At 41.4% G+C, this 16,371-nt stretch overlaps 3 protein-coding genes across 3 annotated transcripts in view; all 3 read left to right on the top strand.

The window, feature by feature from the left end:
• The window catches only part of col4a6 (collagen, type IV, alpha 6), a 96,990-nt gene extending 93,828 nt beyond the window's left edge, over positions 1 to 3,162 (top strand). The window contains exon 48 of the mRNA XM_079371039.1: positions 133 to 3,162. Within this exon, the coding sequence (XP_079227165.1) occupies positions 133 to 393 (261 nt within the window). The 3' untranslated portion in view covers positions 394 to 3,162. The remainder of the gene's footprint in view (positions 1 to 132) is intronic.
• Positions 3,163 to 3,627: 465 nt separating this feature from the next.
• On the top strand, positions 3,628 to 6,504 carry LOC306841377 (ankyrin repeat domain-containing protein 46). Its single transcript, XM_079371257.1, has 4 exons — positions 3,628 to 3,748; positions 4,417 to 4,759; positions 5,063 to 5,221; positions 5,360 to 6,504. Exons 2-4 carry the CDS (start codon positions 4,449 to 4,451, stop codon positions 5,574 to 5,576), a joined length of 687 nt encoding a protein of 228 aa, XP_079227383.1. The 5' UTR covers positions 3,628 to 3,748; positions 4,417 to 4,448; the 3' UTR covers positions 5,577 to 6,504.
• A 1,294-nt stretch (positions 6,505 to 7,798) lies between these two features.
• LOC306841619 (butyrophilin subfamily 1 member A1-like) lies at positions 7,799 to 12,586 on the top strand (the record flags this gene model as incomplete). Its single annotated transcript, XM_079371564.1, has 6 exons — positions 7,799 to 8,079; positions 9,225 to 9,551; positions 10,251 to 10,464; positions 11,182 to 11,246; positions 11,645 to 11,776; positions 12,162 to 12,586. Exons 1-6 carry the CDS (start codon positions 8,019 to 8,021, stop codon positions 12,584 to 12,586), a joined length of 1,224 nt encoding a protein of 407 aa, XP_079227690.1. The 5' UTR covers positions 7,799 to 8,018.
• Positions 12,587 to 16,371: the final 3,785 nt, after the last annotated feature.

Genomic DNA, 16,371 nt, shown 5'->3' with positions numbered 1-16,371 from the left:
GCTGTATCCTATTAGATTGAGTTCCTTGAAGTCTTTTAAGTGTTTTACTTCCCATTAGTGCTAACAATTAAGGTAGATCAATGCAAGTAAGGATGAACTTTGTAAAAACATTTTAAAATCTCTCATCTACAGCACACAGCAGCAGGCGCTGAGGGTGGCGGTCAGTCCCTGGTGTCTCCCGGCTCCTGCTTGGAGGATTTCCGCGCAACACCATTCATCGAGTGCAACGGGGCCAAGGGCTCCTGCCACTACTTCGCCAATAAGTACAGCTTCTGGCTCACCACAGTGGATCCAACCCAGGAGTTTGTCTATTCACCAGCACAGGAAACCCTGAAGGGAGGCCAGGAGCGCTCCAGAGTCAGCCGCTGCCAAGTCTGCAGCAAGCTCTTGTAGTAGGAGGAGGGGAACGTCAGGAGGTGACACCTGTAAGGATCCAAGAAGAGACGTCGATTTATGAGGAAATCTGTAAAAACAAAGAACACGTGACTGACTGAAAATGAGCCCCTCTCCTGCTTTTGATCAGCTTTAGGGATGAAAGGCTTGTTTAAAAAAAGAAAGAAAGAAGAGTTGGAGGGAGTGAAAAGAAAGAAGAGAAGGGCTTCAGTGTGAATGCTCTTCTATAGATTATCACTGACAATGGTGCTATTGTTTAATGTTTCGTGTGTTTATTTTGTCTATTTTCTCGTTACGTTTTTTGGCGAGAATCATTCTCGGCTACCTCGGAGAGTGCAACCTTTGAGTAGCACTGCACCGCTTACACACCAGGGCTGGACATCTTCTTCAGATTAGTCAGGTCAGACAATAAAGAAGAACAAAAAATCTATATTTGAAAGACTGGATAAACTGCATAAACTGTATTTTAAAAGTGGACATAGCCACAATGATGTCACTATTTTCTGTTACCATGATACCGTGTGGAGGGCATTTTAGCTGTTAGCCGTCTGGAGAGAAGCAAGAGGTACAAAAAAAGTTGCCGGCTTTTGTTCGCGCTGGCCCTTAATTTAATATTTTAATCAAATGAAATGTAGTAAACTGCTTTTCAAAAATGATGTAAGGAAATGCTTGAAGTGAAAACTATGGATAAGATGGAGCAAGGGGTATGGAGAAAGTCATTAGCTAACACTAGCTCTGACCTTCAAGCATTTTTTTTCATTGAAAACAGTAGAAATGCAAATTACTTGGGTGAAAAAATTTCGCACAGTAAGAAAACCCCTTTAGTTTAACATTTTGTCCACTGCAAAATGTAGGAGGTAGAAATACCAACATTTGGACCCCTTAGTCATCAGCTAACGCTAGCTGCGTTAGCAAAGTTTGTCCTTAATTTAGAGAAGTTATATAAAAGTTTTCTCTCTGAAAGCTTTAAATAAGCTGTTTTTAAAAAGTATACTGAACAAAAAAATCTACTCCAAAGAGTCTTTTAGCGCAAATGAACACTGAACGATGCATTTTCAGTTGCCAACAGTCGCAATGTGCCAATCAAAATGTTTCCACGCAACAAATGTGTTTGTTTTTTTTAAAGGGGCTGAGATTATTTTGTGTTAAAGAAAACTTAAAACTGGCAATCAGAAAAATGAACGGCATACAAAACAAGTGTACAACAGACAAGTCTGAAGCACTTCGCGTTAGCTTCACTTGTAAACACGAAGTTTCTTCTACACAGTCTGCGATTTAACCGAACGTCTCGATGGTAGAGTTCGATGTTTTCCTTTTTGTTTTTTAGCTGACTGAACTGAAGTAGATCAGACCTGGTTCTCTCTTTAAACAAAACATTAAGTGAAACAGCCATTAAATATAATTACGCTTATTTTTGTATTTTCTGCCAACTACACTCACTTTAACTGCAGTGATGTTTAAATTAAAACGGTTACAACGTTGTACACGCAAAGTGGCCAGTGCAGTCCTTGCAAACTCTACAATGCATGTTGTTTTTTACATTCATATTCTACTTATCTGTATATTATGGTGCTACTACACCCTGACGGTTCACTTGAAAGGCAACATTTACATTAACTCCAACACATAAACTGCATTCATTTATGTGGCTAAGCAGCACTTCGCTTTTAAAGATGCTAATAAAAAATGGAGCCTCTGAAACAGCTAACTGTAGTAATAAATGACCAGGTCACTCATTCATCTATATTGCACTGATGTAACCTCTTAAACTTAAAACAATAACAGTAAGTCAAATAAACGGCCAAAACTTACTGAACCATTTAACCTTCGCAGGCTTTCATTTGTATGTCGTGACCAAAATCATGTTTTGTGTTTTCATTGTCAGAGGAAACCTTTGTTCTTGTTACATTTTAAAACAGAAAACCAAACACACACACTCTCTCTCTCTCTCTCTCTCTCTCTCTCTCTCTCTTGACAGATTGTTAATTATTGCTGTATATAAATAGTGCTTACTGGGTTTCCAGGCAAAGTATGTTAGAGCACGCCTAATATGCTGTTCGCCGTTTCTTTTGTTCATTTATTTTGTTATTTTTCAGTCTGTCTTTTCTCTGTCACTAGATTTTAAAAAAAAGAGGAAGAATTCACTAGTTTGTAGATCAGAACTGAACACGTGTAACACAACACATTTAAACAGAGTTTAACTGGTTCTATCCAAAATGTTCTCCTCTTTTTTTTTAAACTCCTGGGATGGTGAAAGCTACTGGGTGACATGTAACCACTATGACCTCTGTGTCTCTCTGTTGGTAGCCCTGATTTTATGTCACATTTTACTTTTTTTTTTGTTGTTGTTTGATTTGATTTCCCCTCTTCCTTCGACTTCCTTTGTTGTTTTGTAATCTAGATTGTAATTATTTCATTTTAGTCATCATGATACTCTTCCCTGGTTTTACTTACTGCAATGGGAGGGAATGGGGAGATAATAACGTGTACATTAAATATTATTTTGGGGATATAAAAAAAGCCTTTTAGGATGATGTTTTTATATGGAAATATATTCTATTGCTGACGGTTTAACAGATGGAACAACAGGTGTATGGTCTGTTTGGTCTCTATGCCATTTCATGCAGCAACGAGTGCCTGGAGTGACAAAATAAAGAAATGCAGTTTTCCTCAAAGAGGATCCCCAACACATAAGAAAGTGGTCATAACATGTCTCATACTGTTATGTGTATTTTTATGCTCACACACAAATAAAGTCTCTAAACTAACTGAGAGTGTTGAATGCAGATTTGTTAACCCTTTAAAACAAGGAGGTTTCAATCCTTTTATAGTTTGAGTAAATGTCTCTGATTTGTGTTTTGTTGTGATATGGTGCATTCATGTTGTATCGGACACCCCGAAACTCACCAACTTCAAATCAGAGTCATTACCAGGAGGGGCAGAATATATTTTGTTAATGTTTACATACTTGGGATTAATTCATGTATTGCAGCTTTATTGGCCAGGTATGTTTAAGTGTGTGCTCTCTCCGTACAATTGAAACAAATAAATAAAAATATAAACAAGTAATTAAAGAATATGTACAAGACTAAATGCACCATAATCTATATCATTCAATCCTCGCAAACAATTATTAAACACACATTTACCAGATAATTTGTCAAATAAAAGTACTTTAGTTTTTTTTTTTTTTTTTTTAGTTGACAGCAGGTGGCGACAAACGCTTTTACTGGTGTTGCTCTGAAAAACCAACGAAGAAGAAGAAGAATCAAAACATCAACACTGCTAGCTGCGTTAGCTCGACAGGGAAGCGACATTACCTTTTTTTTCTTCTGAATTTGGGCCCCATAAACAGGTGAATAATATAACAGTCAACACATGTAGCTTCTAAAGGAAGTTTTAAATTGACTGTTAAACTGTGCAGCTGTGTTTTTATTATCGGCGTTTGAAAGCTAACAGTGCGACGCTAGCCCGTTAGCTCGGACGCTAAGAGAAGATGTAAAAGATGTTTTTTTTCTGCTGTTTTTGACTGTTTTGGAGGTTTTACAGTATTTATGATTGCGTTGACTTGTGTTTAATGATTTGAGGTGAAACATGCTGGTGCTTTGTTTTGTTGCTGTTCACGATCTTTAGTCTAATGTTTCTTATTTTAATGCAAGTAATCAGATTTGTTAATTTATGAATTCCCATGTGGGGAAATGTGATTTTTACAATCTGTCACTGAGACACGCTGCTGCACACAAATGGAGAGATGTCAGGGTGTCGGTGGCTTGCTCAAGGGCACTTTTGCAGTGCTGCCACCTCTCCAGCTACCAGACCAACTTCCTTCCACACCTGGACTCGAACCGGTGACCGCCCGCTTCCCAAACCAACAAAGTTCCAACACCTGACGTGTGAACGCAGGAGGGCTGGGGCTGCTCCTCCTTAAACCCTACGATCCTCCGGCTGCTTTTTCAGTGCCTTGTGAATGTGTGGGTTTGACCTGCAGCGTGGCGAAAAATGTCCATTTATTCCTCGTTGCAGGTACGCTGGAATTTTCTGACACCCACTCGGACATGTCCTATGTCTTCATCAACGACTCGTCGCAGACCAACGTGCCTCTGCTGCAGGCCTGCATTGATGGAGACCTTCCCTTCGCCAAGAGGCTCCTGGAGACCGGGTGCGACCCCAACATCCGGGACAACCGGGGCCGCACGGGCCTGCACCTAGCCGCCGCTCGGGGGAACGTGGACATATGCCGCCTGCTGCACAAGTTCGGCGCCGATCTGCTGGCGACGGATTACCAGGGGAACACGGCGCTGCATCTGTGCGGTCATGTGGACACGATACAGTTCCTGGTGTCCAACGGGTTGAAGATCGATATCTGGTAAGAGCGGAAAAGCTGTGTGTGTGTGTGTGTGTGTGTGTGTGTGTGTGTGTGTGTAACCAGCAGACCTTTGTAGGTGCGAGTGCAGCTGATCCATCCAGTCAGGAGTCAGGACACGCCCCCTCAATCTCTCCAGGAGGAGGAGCTTAATGCGAGAACGCAAATCATTACGACTTCAGCAGGCGTTCGAATGCATCGGACGGTCGTTACGATCATATATCAAAAACAAGTTTTTGTGTCTTCCTGTCTTAACGGAGTTGTGTGTGTGTGTGTGTGTGTGTGTGTGTGTGTCATGTGTTACAGTAACCACAACGGATCGACCCCGCTGGTGCTGGCGAAGAGACGCGGCGTCAACAAGGACGCCATCCGTCTGCTGGAAGGACTGGAGGAGCAGGAGGTGAAAGGCTTCAACCGAGGAGCTCACTCCAAGCTGGAGACCATGCAGATGGCCGACAGTGAGAGGTGAGAGAGAGAGAGAGAGAGAGAGAGAGAGAGAGAGAGAGAGTGGGCGGGGCCGAGTTTGGGTTTAAAGGAAAATGACGACCAGTTACTCTGAGGAGAAGAGAAGAAGTTAACTGTCGTTGTTTTTCTCCGTGTCAGTGCGATGGAGAGCCACTCCTTACTCAACCCCAACCTGCAGAGCAGCGAGGGCGTCCTGTCCAGCTTCAGGACCACCTGGCAGGAGTTCGTGGAGGACCTGGGCTTCTGGAGGGTCCTGCTCCTGCTCGTGGTCATCGCCCTCTTGTCGCTGGGCATCGCCTACTACGTCAGCGGGGTGCTGCCTTTCTCCTCCAGCCAGCTGGAGCTCGTGCACTAAAGCGGGGAGCAGGAAGCATGGGGTTAAAAAAAAAAAAAGAAGAAAATTAACAAGTGAACTTCTTTTGCTTTTGGCTCTTTAAACCCACATCGTCGTGGAGATGGGGGGGAGGGGGGGGGGGGGGGACATCACGTTGTCATGTTGGTCAAAATATATAACTTTAAAAAAAAAAAGAAGTTTGTCCATGAAAACAACAAAAAGGTGTAAAATCATGAATCTTCTGTAACATCCTGCTCGAGCTGTGAGAGAGCAGCTCTCCTTTATTTCTGTTACATGATATGTGTTTCCTGTCGCGTCTCTTCTTGTTTTATTTATCACATAATGTCATGTTGTTGATTTTCCTCCATCCTGTAACATGTTGTTTTTAAATCATGAACCTCCTCTCGCTCCGTCTGGAAGCAGCGCTGACTGAATGTTGACTCTGTGATTAGTAAAGCACCTTGACTGTGTGCCTTTAAAGACGGGAACACACAGCCGCCGCCGCCGCTCATAAAGACATTCCCCGACACAAGCTTGTTGTTGTAATCCTCCAGTCCGATCAGCACGATGACGGCGGCTGATTAGGAATCTGGCGTTGTGTTCGTTTGACCTTTATGTCCCTGTTAAACCATGTTGTTTTTATTATTCTCTGTACTATAACATGTTTGAAGTAAACGCTAATGTTTAACATGCAAAATGAAACAGTGTGTGTGTGTGTGTGTTATTCAAATCAAGAAGAGGAGGACGGCCTGCGTTCACTTTCTATGGCCAGGTTTAAGGGTTATTAGTCACTCTCTGGATTTCTCGTCTGACTTTACCTCCAAACACTTCTCTCAAACATTAAAGACGCTCCGTCGTGGTGGTTGTAAATTAACCTTTACTTGTCATTATAAAGCTCACATATCCGCCTCTTTAATCAGTTACAGATGGAAATAAGCAAACTGCTATAATCTGTTAGGAAGCATCTTTTCTCTGTGAGATTAATATTATTTTTATACGTGGTCACTGATAACGAAATAAGATAAACTAAATAAAATGACCCCCCCCTCCCCAGTTTAAATCCCATGCTCACGTCTTTGATTCTCTGCACTCGTCCTGCTTACTTGCACTTGATTATTCTCTTAAGTATTTAATTTCCCAAACACTTAAACATTTATAAAAGGAGACCGCACACTTGCTCCCTTTTAATAAGAGTACGTCCCGAGAGCGAGTGACGTCACACAGAAGAAGAGCTGTGTGTGATGTCTCCTTCTTTTATAAATTAAATACTGACCTTTGAGACAGGAATTACTGGATGTGCGCGACTGCTACTTTCACCCAAACACTTAAAAAAACATCTTTTATTTGCTCATGTGTCTGTTTGATTTCTTCATAAAAAGGTTTAATGAGATACATTTTCATCTAAATAAAACATTACTGTCTTGTTTTTTACTGACAGGACCCGTTTATGTCAAATTTTAACGCACAAATGCTGCCGATAAAGTTTTGTGTTCTTTTTTTTTTTTTTCAACGATGCCCAGCTAACATGAACAAGCCCGTCCCCGCCCCCGCGATGTTCTGACGTTCTTACTCATATCGAAAGTAAGGAGCAGGGAAGGGAAGTTCGGCTCTTTTTAGTGAATATGATAATTTGACTCGAATCACAAATAGAGTCAGACTCTTTTTTAATGTTTCTGTCAAAACATCAGCGCCCACTTTAATATCTTAAAACTGGTTTATTGTCCTGACATGATGATGAGGTTGAGTTTGTTTTACAGGCTATTTATGGATGTAATGTGGACGCGTGTTGAGAATTAGCATGTGTGATACAACAGATAAACAATTCATCTGGTTTGTCAAATGTGACTGTGATGATCGATTAAAAGAACTCAAAATGTGCATATTGTACACTTCACCGCTAGCATGTTGCTCGCAGCACACAGGCCACGCATGTACTTCCAGCCCGAGCTCCGTTTGATGAGCTGCCATCAGGATAGTACAACCATAAGTCTGTAATAATCCAACATCAATATGCATAGGTTAATTACTGATGCACAACAGTGTCATACTTTTACTTTTCAGATTCTGGCCGATTTCAGTAAACATCCTGGTATTTCTCACGCACCAATTTGCAAACTTTGTCATCGGCTCATACTACAAAGCTAGTCCTGAGTCCTTTCCTGCATGTCACTCCCCAGTCCTCTCTCTCTCTCTCTCTCCTCAGTTTCTGACTCAATCCACTGTCCTGCCACTAAAATAAAGACATAAAGAGCCCAGAATGAAAAAAAAAACTAAATGCAAAGAGTCGGTTCATAAAGTCAACTCGTCCACGAAAAGCTCTCGATCTTCTGCACAGCTTTCCTGTGTCAGGAAGAGCCCAGAAAAACGCACGAGCGTCACGGCAACACAGAAGTAACTTTATTGCTTTTTTTTAATCGATCAGTTTCAGTGTTTTTCGTCTGATTATCTGCATGTGAGTTTTCTATGCTCGCCATGCAGAGGAGTCTTTTCCTGCTGACCGTCCTGCTGCTGCTTTCTAACGCTGGTGAGTAAGCTTTAAAGACTGTGTCATGCATGTTCAGGAATGCGTTTTGTTAACTTATCTGAATGAACGGCGGTGTGGTTTGGTGTTGGGTGAAAGCTGTTGCATCAGATACCAGAAACAGGGTAGTCCGATGTTGTTGCGCACACTGATAAATTCCTCTCTTTAAAATGAGACACTTATGCGCTTTAGTTTCCTACATAGTTCTGACCAAATGATTGGAGGACATGCCTCCCATGATTGCTGATTTTATATGGATGTGCATGAATGAGGACTACACAGTCCGGTGCGTAAAGCTGGGGGTCAGGCTGGGAGTATGGTGCCGGTTCAGTCTGGCTTCTGCTGCAGTATAAGTGATAGGTTTTTACAAGTGGAGACTTCCTTTAACATATTCATCAATATTATCTTTTTTTTTTAGGATTTATTCATTGACTTGTTATGCTTTTATTGTGGATCGACCATCATGTTGGACTGGCAGACATTTGTTTGAGCTGAATGCCAAAGCAGAACTGAAATCTGAACCTTTAGACGTAGATGGGTGATGTGATACTGTTCTCTGAGCTCCTGGCAAACCTGTTGTGCTTTCCCGAGTCACTGGAAGCAGTGACGTTGTATGAGAAGTGGTTGTGAAATGCCAGATTGAACCGGATTGAGGCGATGAAAACAAGATGACAAGCTCACACTGGAATATCCAAAGTCAATGCTTCCTCGTCTTGCAAACTTCTACTTACTTCTTACGTCTTTACAGATATTAAGAGGTGAAAAGGGACACACATGATTAAATGTGAGCATGAAAAAGTCTCTTTGGAGTTGAGTTTTTTTTAGTCACATCTCCTCCTCGCACATTAGGATGACTTCAGTGTTTTACAGGTTTTATTTTAGGAGGCTGACCCAGGTTTTTGGGGGGCTGATACTGATGATGATATTTGGGAGATAAACAATCTGATAACAATATATCAGCCTGTATCCTTTTTTTTTTTTTTTTTTTTTTAAATCTATTGAACTTCTAGGAAGGGAAAGATCTAGATATAGATACACACTTTTATTGACTTGATCCCTCAAATGCAGCTACTAAACACTTGTTGAAATTCTATTTGATCCAGACAAGACGTTCACTCAGCTGTAAAATAACTTGCGTGTTTCCTCAGAGGACGGCGTGAAGACGATCCGGACCTTCGCTGGTCATCCCGTCGTTCTGCCGTGCCACATCGACGTCACAGATGACCTCCCAACAATCGAGTGGTCCAAAGAAGGTCTGGGTCAATACTTGGTCTTGCTGTACCGCGACGGCTGTGAGACCCATGACATGAAGGATCCGTCCTTCTGGTACAGGACCAGCCTCATCATGAACGAACTGAAAAATGGAAACATATCCCTGAGGATTTCCGACGTGCAGCTGTCGGATGCGGGGAACTACATATGCAAGACGATCCGCAAGAAACCCCTGAGGAATGTTTTGATAGAACTCATTGTCGGTACGTCCAATCAGATTTGTTGTGTCATTACAGTCCGCCATAAGTTGTTTCCTTTAGGTTATGAAGACGAGTCCACAACCTTGTTTTGTCTGTGAGGGGAATTCACAGTAGGTCCTTTTCTTTAATGTATCATAAAAAGCACTGATAGAAAATCATACCTCTTACTTCACTATGGCTTTAATCCTGCGGTCCAGGCATGGGACAGTTTGCTTAGCTTAGCATCAAAACGAAGAAGTGGGGAAACGGCTTCCTTGGGTTTGTGCTAATAAAAAGAAATCTGCCAACCCGTGGCTTTAAAGTCCTTTTGATAAAGAACGTATGAAGGCACATCTTGTTTGGTGAAACCGTGCAAAAACGGAAACCTTTAACGGAATCGATTTAGTAGATTGCTTGACCTGGCAGCTTTTAATGTCTGATGCAAATGTGTCCGGTCCATCTTGGTCCACTGTCTGACTCAATTGAAGGACCTCTAGACTATATGATTCTGTTGTTTACCTGTAATGGCCTTTACGTCTGTATTTTAATAGCCACCAGATTTCTTTGACATTGTGAAGATGCTTGTGTCGAAATGAAAAGATCAGCGCTTAGCTTGGCGACGCCTTGTCCCACTAAAACAAACAAAAGTCCAAACAGCATTAAAGCAGCCACTCTCAGGTTCTGTGGATGGAAAGTGGTTTCATTCATGTGTTTGTACTGTAGATGCCGTTTCTGAGCCCAAACTCTTGGTCATCCAAACTGCGGCTGGTGGAGTGACCCTCCAGTGCGAGGCCAGCTGCTGGCTCCCGAAGCCTGAGATCACTTTTCTCGACGACCGCGGTAACACCATCAGCGCTGACGAGCCAAAGAGTGAACTCGTCCCCAGAGGATGTTTCAACATCACGAGGAGAGTGACCCTGCAGACCGCCACCAGCAGGTTCATTTTTATATTCAGACTCTTAAAAAAGTCAGATAGTCAATCTGAGATGTTGTTTATTTAGCTTCCCCAGTTTTTACACGTTTTGTTTGTTAGCTAGCTGGTTTTCTGGATATTCTAATCAGAGGAGCAGGGCGGCTGTGTCTCAGTGGTTGTCATCTCTCAACCTAAAGGTCGGGGGTTCGATACCCAGCTCCTTGGGAAAAATGTCTTTGGGCAAGACACTTAACCCCAAGTAGCTACCTCTGCTTTAGCACATTTAGCGTTTAGCAAAGAAGCTAGTCAATCAAGCATCCATTTCCGGCTGTAAAGACTCACACAGTAGAACTGTTTCATTTCATGCCACAGCGGTCGAGCTCTAATTGGAACAGAAGTTAACACAAGTCATTATGAGGTGTTAGTCTATTCAGAGATAATTAGGCACAAGAGGCAGCACAGCAACAATACTCATTACTAATGCTTGTTGCACTGATTTGTGACAGGAAGTGAAAATGTCAAGACGTTACACCGCCTGCCGTGCAAACAAACAGTGACACAACTTCAATTATAAACTAGCTAGTTTCAGTGTAGAGAGGAGATGAAACGGACCACAGGAATGTGGGCCTAAAGGAGGGGTGTGTAAAGCGTGCGTCAGGACTGATTTAACGAGTTCCAAACAACTTCATCTTTTAATGACAAACAGATGAAGTAAAAACACATTTCATCTTTTCTTCACAGAGTCTCCTGCAGAGTCCACCAGCCTGACATGGACCAGACGAGAGTCACGGAGACGTTCATACCAGGTATGCTGGAGCTTTGAGAGTCCACATGTAGCTACTGGTTTTGATCTTGGATGTTACGACCACACCGGCCCTCGAGCCCGTCACAGACAGTTTGATAAGTCCAGACTCTGTGAGTGGGTTTTGAAACTGTCCTTTCTAATTGGATGAACTCCTGGGACAATGATTGGTCTGAAATTCTCTCGCATCCGCCCACAACAAAACTACGTTTCTTTTGGAAAGGGCTTAAAGAGACAGTAGCTGAAATGAGGGATTCTGCTGGTGCCAGTATCAGATAAATAAGGAGATTATTTAATGACGAGACTTATTGGGAAGAGTCTGATGACATGATGTGTAACTGTTGTTGATATTAAACTAAAATGTTCTATGTTTGAATGTTTATTCTTTGTTGTCAGTTCAAGATGGCAGCATGAGGTCCTGCACTAAAGCCATCATCATCATCACTGTCTTCGTAAATTTGGTTCTCGGTGGATTCGGCCTATTGATAGTCATCCGCAACAAGAGCTTCTTTTCCTGTGGTAACGCTTGTTCAGGTAAGAAGACATGGATTTGTGATCTCCCATAACCAATCACTAGCTCCGTCTGAAAATCCTCCATGTTAGAAGGATGTTAGTAGAAACAGGGCTTTGACTGACTCGATAGAGCCGAAGAAGTCGTCCAGCGTCAGGAATCGACTGACCCAAAACTTCCACCAGATACGTGTTCTGCTTGTGTCAGCTCCTTCCTCCCTCGGTGTGTTTCAGCAAACACATTTAGCGAAAGTCAAAAATCCCATCAGCTCCACGATCATGGCCAAGCCAGGGACAGAGCACGTATTTAGCAGCGACATCCAGCAGCCAATCAGAATGGAGCAATTAGAAATGCAAAGATCTCATTTTGAAATCTCAGCGCTAACGGAACATTTTTGTTTTCACACAGCAGGTGAACAAAAGTTCAGGCGGTCATCAGATGATCTAAGCCGCAAGAATGACCCAGTAAACCAGGCTGATGACATTGGTGGGGCTCCCACTGCGGATCTTCTCAGCATCTCTACAGAAGAGGAGGACCTGAGGCGAAGCCTGCTCGCCAGAGACGAGATGCCGAGGCAGCGTCCTTTGAGTCTTTGTGCCTCAACTCAGAGCTGTCCTGCTGGTTTCGGCCAGGATGCTGCTCTGTTCCCCGACGCGTCTTCACCCTTACATTCAGAGGGACCAACTGTTTCCCGTTCCAATAGCTTGTCTGTGCCTTCGTCTGGTCCAAAGAGAGCCAAGTCCAAACGTAGATACACCACCTCAGCTGTGTCTCCACACCTTCTCGACAGGGTACCTGAGGATTTGGAGCAGTTTTTTCCAGAAAAGCTTTAATAGGAATTTGTCGTGACACGGGTCATCGAAGGTGTTTTAGGACCTTGAGATTCAACCCAAATAGCTTTGACAAAATATGTAGCCAGGAGTGCCTCTTAAAGGTCCCCTATTCTTCTGTCCCGAGCCCCCACTTATTGAAAATGTGTGTTGTGACATCACAAGACAAAGGCCTCACTGATCCAATCCCATTGGCTCGTTGTAGCAAGCACAAGCTCCCCTCGGACTGACTGTAGCATTCCCAATATGGTATAAGGGGGGAGGGACACATTTGAGAACAAAGCCGGACGACTGACCCAATTACAAGAGAGCAGACCTGCCGACCAATCAGATCAGACCTGACACACGTGGGGGATTCTGAGTGTTAGAAATGGAGGCAGAGTCAGTACATGAAAACAGAGACTTTTTTCAAACATTAGTGATGTAGCGATGTGTGAATGTACTTTAGTAGACTCATGAATTAAATATATGAACACCAAGAAGGGAAGAATATGGGACCTTTATGTCGTTACCAGCAACTCTTTTTGTTGTTGTGCTTTTTATTAAGCTTAAGTAGTCGGGAGTGAAATGGGTTTTTTTTTAAACATGGGGATTTATTTGGTGTTTTTACTACTCAGAATGAACTTTTCTGTTTGTTTTTAAGAAGATTACATTCAGACTTAGTCTGCATTCATTTTACTCCGGGTCAGTCCCCTTTGAGCCCATCTTCTAATTTCAACAACGAGATTAGTACCAAGAGTTAAGCTAGCTTCCAGTATGTCCTCTATAAATAAATGGAACTCCTTTTTATTATTTAAAACAAGCCATAAACAAATCCTAAGATTTCCCCTCGTGCCTTCGTTATCGATTTAATGAAAAGTTATTGCACAAACACGAGTATTGCACTTTTGATGCCATGGCACATTTTTGAATGTAAACACTGCTCAGCTGTCTGTGCAGAGGTGAAAGCGACTTTTTAGCCTGGACGTGCGGTCTGGTTTGGTTTTTGACAACAAACAGGCAGCACAGGAGTCGGACGATACAGATTGATTGTTTTGGTACCATTTCTAACTTGTGACAGTGGAAACGCCAACAAATGCTTATTATGCTGAACCGAGCTGAACTGGACCGCTTTGTAAAAAGTCTTAGCGCTATTCAGATAGCAGAATTATCCAAAAGATGATTGTTGGGAAAATGCAGATATTTAAGTTGATTGGCCAGTTTGCAGTTTGAGTAGTTTGGTAGAGTATCGGGGTCTTTTCTGTTTTTCTTTTAATGATCCAGCTTGCGTTATGGATGGGATTTATACCATCATTACGGTGCTGATCTATGTGAATCTTTTCCTGTATGAACGGTACACCCACCCACTCACTCTTCAGGTTCATTCATGGTATTTTCTTTAATTTGACTCTTTATGAAGCTCTTATCTTACTGAAACAACCAAGCTGTCAGCTGAGTTGTTTTTGCACTAAAAGAGTTTTTTGTGTTTACATACATCATGGAACCAACAATTATTGGAGTTTAGATTCAAATTTTAAAACCTAGAAACTGTGTGCCGGCTTCAAACGGGAAACTTCAACTTTTTAAAAATTCAACATTGTCTATATGAAAAGGTGCTTTTCTTTTGTCTTTTTTAAACAAACATGAAATCAAAATAACAATTTTTTAATCAAGAAGTGTTGAAGCTGTTTTGGCAGTAAGCTGGTGCTTCCTTTTAAGAATTTCAACATGTAAACATTTCTGTAAAAGACCTGCCCTACACAGCCTTTACACACCTGAATGTGTCAGTTCTTTTTTTGTTACTGTTCCTTTAAGACAGCACTTTCTTACTTTTAATGTTAATGATTTTTGATGTACTGTATTTTTGTTTTTAATAGCTCTTCACGTTGCATGCATGTCTCGTTTGTTTTTGGGGGTTTTTTTTACGTGTTTTACTATGCAAGTAGTCAATATTTGACTTCCTTATCAAACCATTAAAAAAAAGAAATAAACAGTGCCCCCTGGTGGATACATTGTGATATTGTGATATGTCTCATTTCATTAGCTTTTGTGTTCAACAGAAGTGGATCCAATGCATATATATCAGATGGTTAAGAAACGCATAAAAACTACAAATTCATCTGATCTGCCAATCCTTTTAATAAATTAGAAATTGTACATCTGCTACGTCATATTATTTTCAAAACTACAAGTTATATTCAGTTTATTTAAAAATATACATCAATTCTAGTCATGTGTAAGTAAGTTAGTTTATTACCATTTTTTATAAAGTGATATAAAAAAGGATGCGATAGTAACATAAATACATTCCCTCATAAATCACCAAAAAAAAAAAAAAAAATACTCAGCTCTTTCTTGTGCATCCTTTAAAGGGGCCCAAGTGTCTTTGTAAAAAGACAGCAAGATAAACCCCCCCATGTAAAAGCCTTTGACACGTGCTAATGAAGGAAAATGTCTGCACCTGTTTTTCCAAAAAGCCCAACGAATCATCTTACCAGAAGTCTGAAAAAAAATCTTCCTGATAAAGGAAATAGAAACGATGAATTGGAAAGAACAGAGCGGGAAAGTTGGGGAAGTAGCTAATGGCTAAAGCTAAACATGTTTAGAACTACAAATAAACTTTCTTCCTCTGCTGATTCTTGACATTGAAATAGGCTGTCACTTGTCCAAAAATGAGTTGGTAATTTGTCGCTGGGAGGAGGAGTTGGAAAGTTGGCAACAATGGGTGAAACTACACCCACGTGCTCAATCAGTTAATTATATCAGGTGAAAAGTATGCTGCACGTGAGACACTCAACAACACATGACCAGAGTATATGACTATAATAACACATGCTGCATTCATGTGTACATTTACTGCTATAATATAAATATATATATTTAAGTGTTCATGGTTACTAATTTTGATAGAGATTGTTCTCAAAGAGTGAAAATAATGTCTCTGAGATGCAGAGAAATTTAATATATATATATTTAGTATATATAAGTAAAAAATGTCAAACTTATGTATCCATTGAAATGGTAGATAATTCACATTTAATTGTGTTTGTGCGCACATCACTCTTTAGGCCACCCCTGCATCAGTTGAGGGCCCTTTTGGACCCCCCCCCCCCCCCCCCCATAAAGACTAGACATGCCCCTGTCTGAGTGGGTTCTTTTAAATCAACTGTGATCCATTGTTCTCCTCACGTCTCGTAGGGAAACTGAAGTAATGACTCAGCTGTTAATAAGGATGTTGTAAAGCCCTAGGAAACTCAGCATTTTGTTTAAAGGAAATCATCACCAATAATTAGTTTTAAAAAAAGAACGCTGCTTCATGTAATTTTTCAATTTAAACAACTTTGGAATATTTCAGATGAAACTGTTCTCTCACTGAAGCGCTTGTGTTTCCATACCGCTGTGCTGTGTCACACATTGTTCATACTGATGTGTCAGCACATGTCGAGATATTAAAAGTTTCAGTGATGACGTAGATCAGGAAGTCAACTTTGGCAACTTCTTTTATTTCCTTCTGGACATAAGCAAACACTTAATGACATGTACAGTAACAAACATACACCTGAATCAAAGTTTAGCTTATATACATTTATTTTTTAAAACAAAAAGGAATGGCTTACCATCACCTGAGGTATGACGTGCGATGACATCATCACCTGGTCAGTCCAACAGCAGAGGGCGCAAAGCAAACACCTGGACAAATAGAGAGGTGTGGGGAAGCTGTCTGGACCATAGACTGTACATGTCTGGACATGTCTATCATGTTTACGACTGAGAGTGCCGTCCAATAGGGATCAAGAGTGTTTCTTATT

The sequence above is a fragment of the Symphodus melops genome (assembly GCF_947650265.1).
Source record: "Symphodus melops genome assembly, chromosome: 20".
In the NCBI taxonomy this organism is placed as follows: Eukaryota; Metazoa; Chordata; class Actinopteri; order Labriformes; family Labridae; genus Symphodus; species Symphodus melops.
The sequence above is the reverse complement of the archived record's forward strand: the minus strand, read 5'-3'. Positions and strand labels throughout refer to the sequence as shown.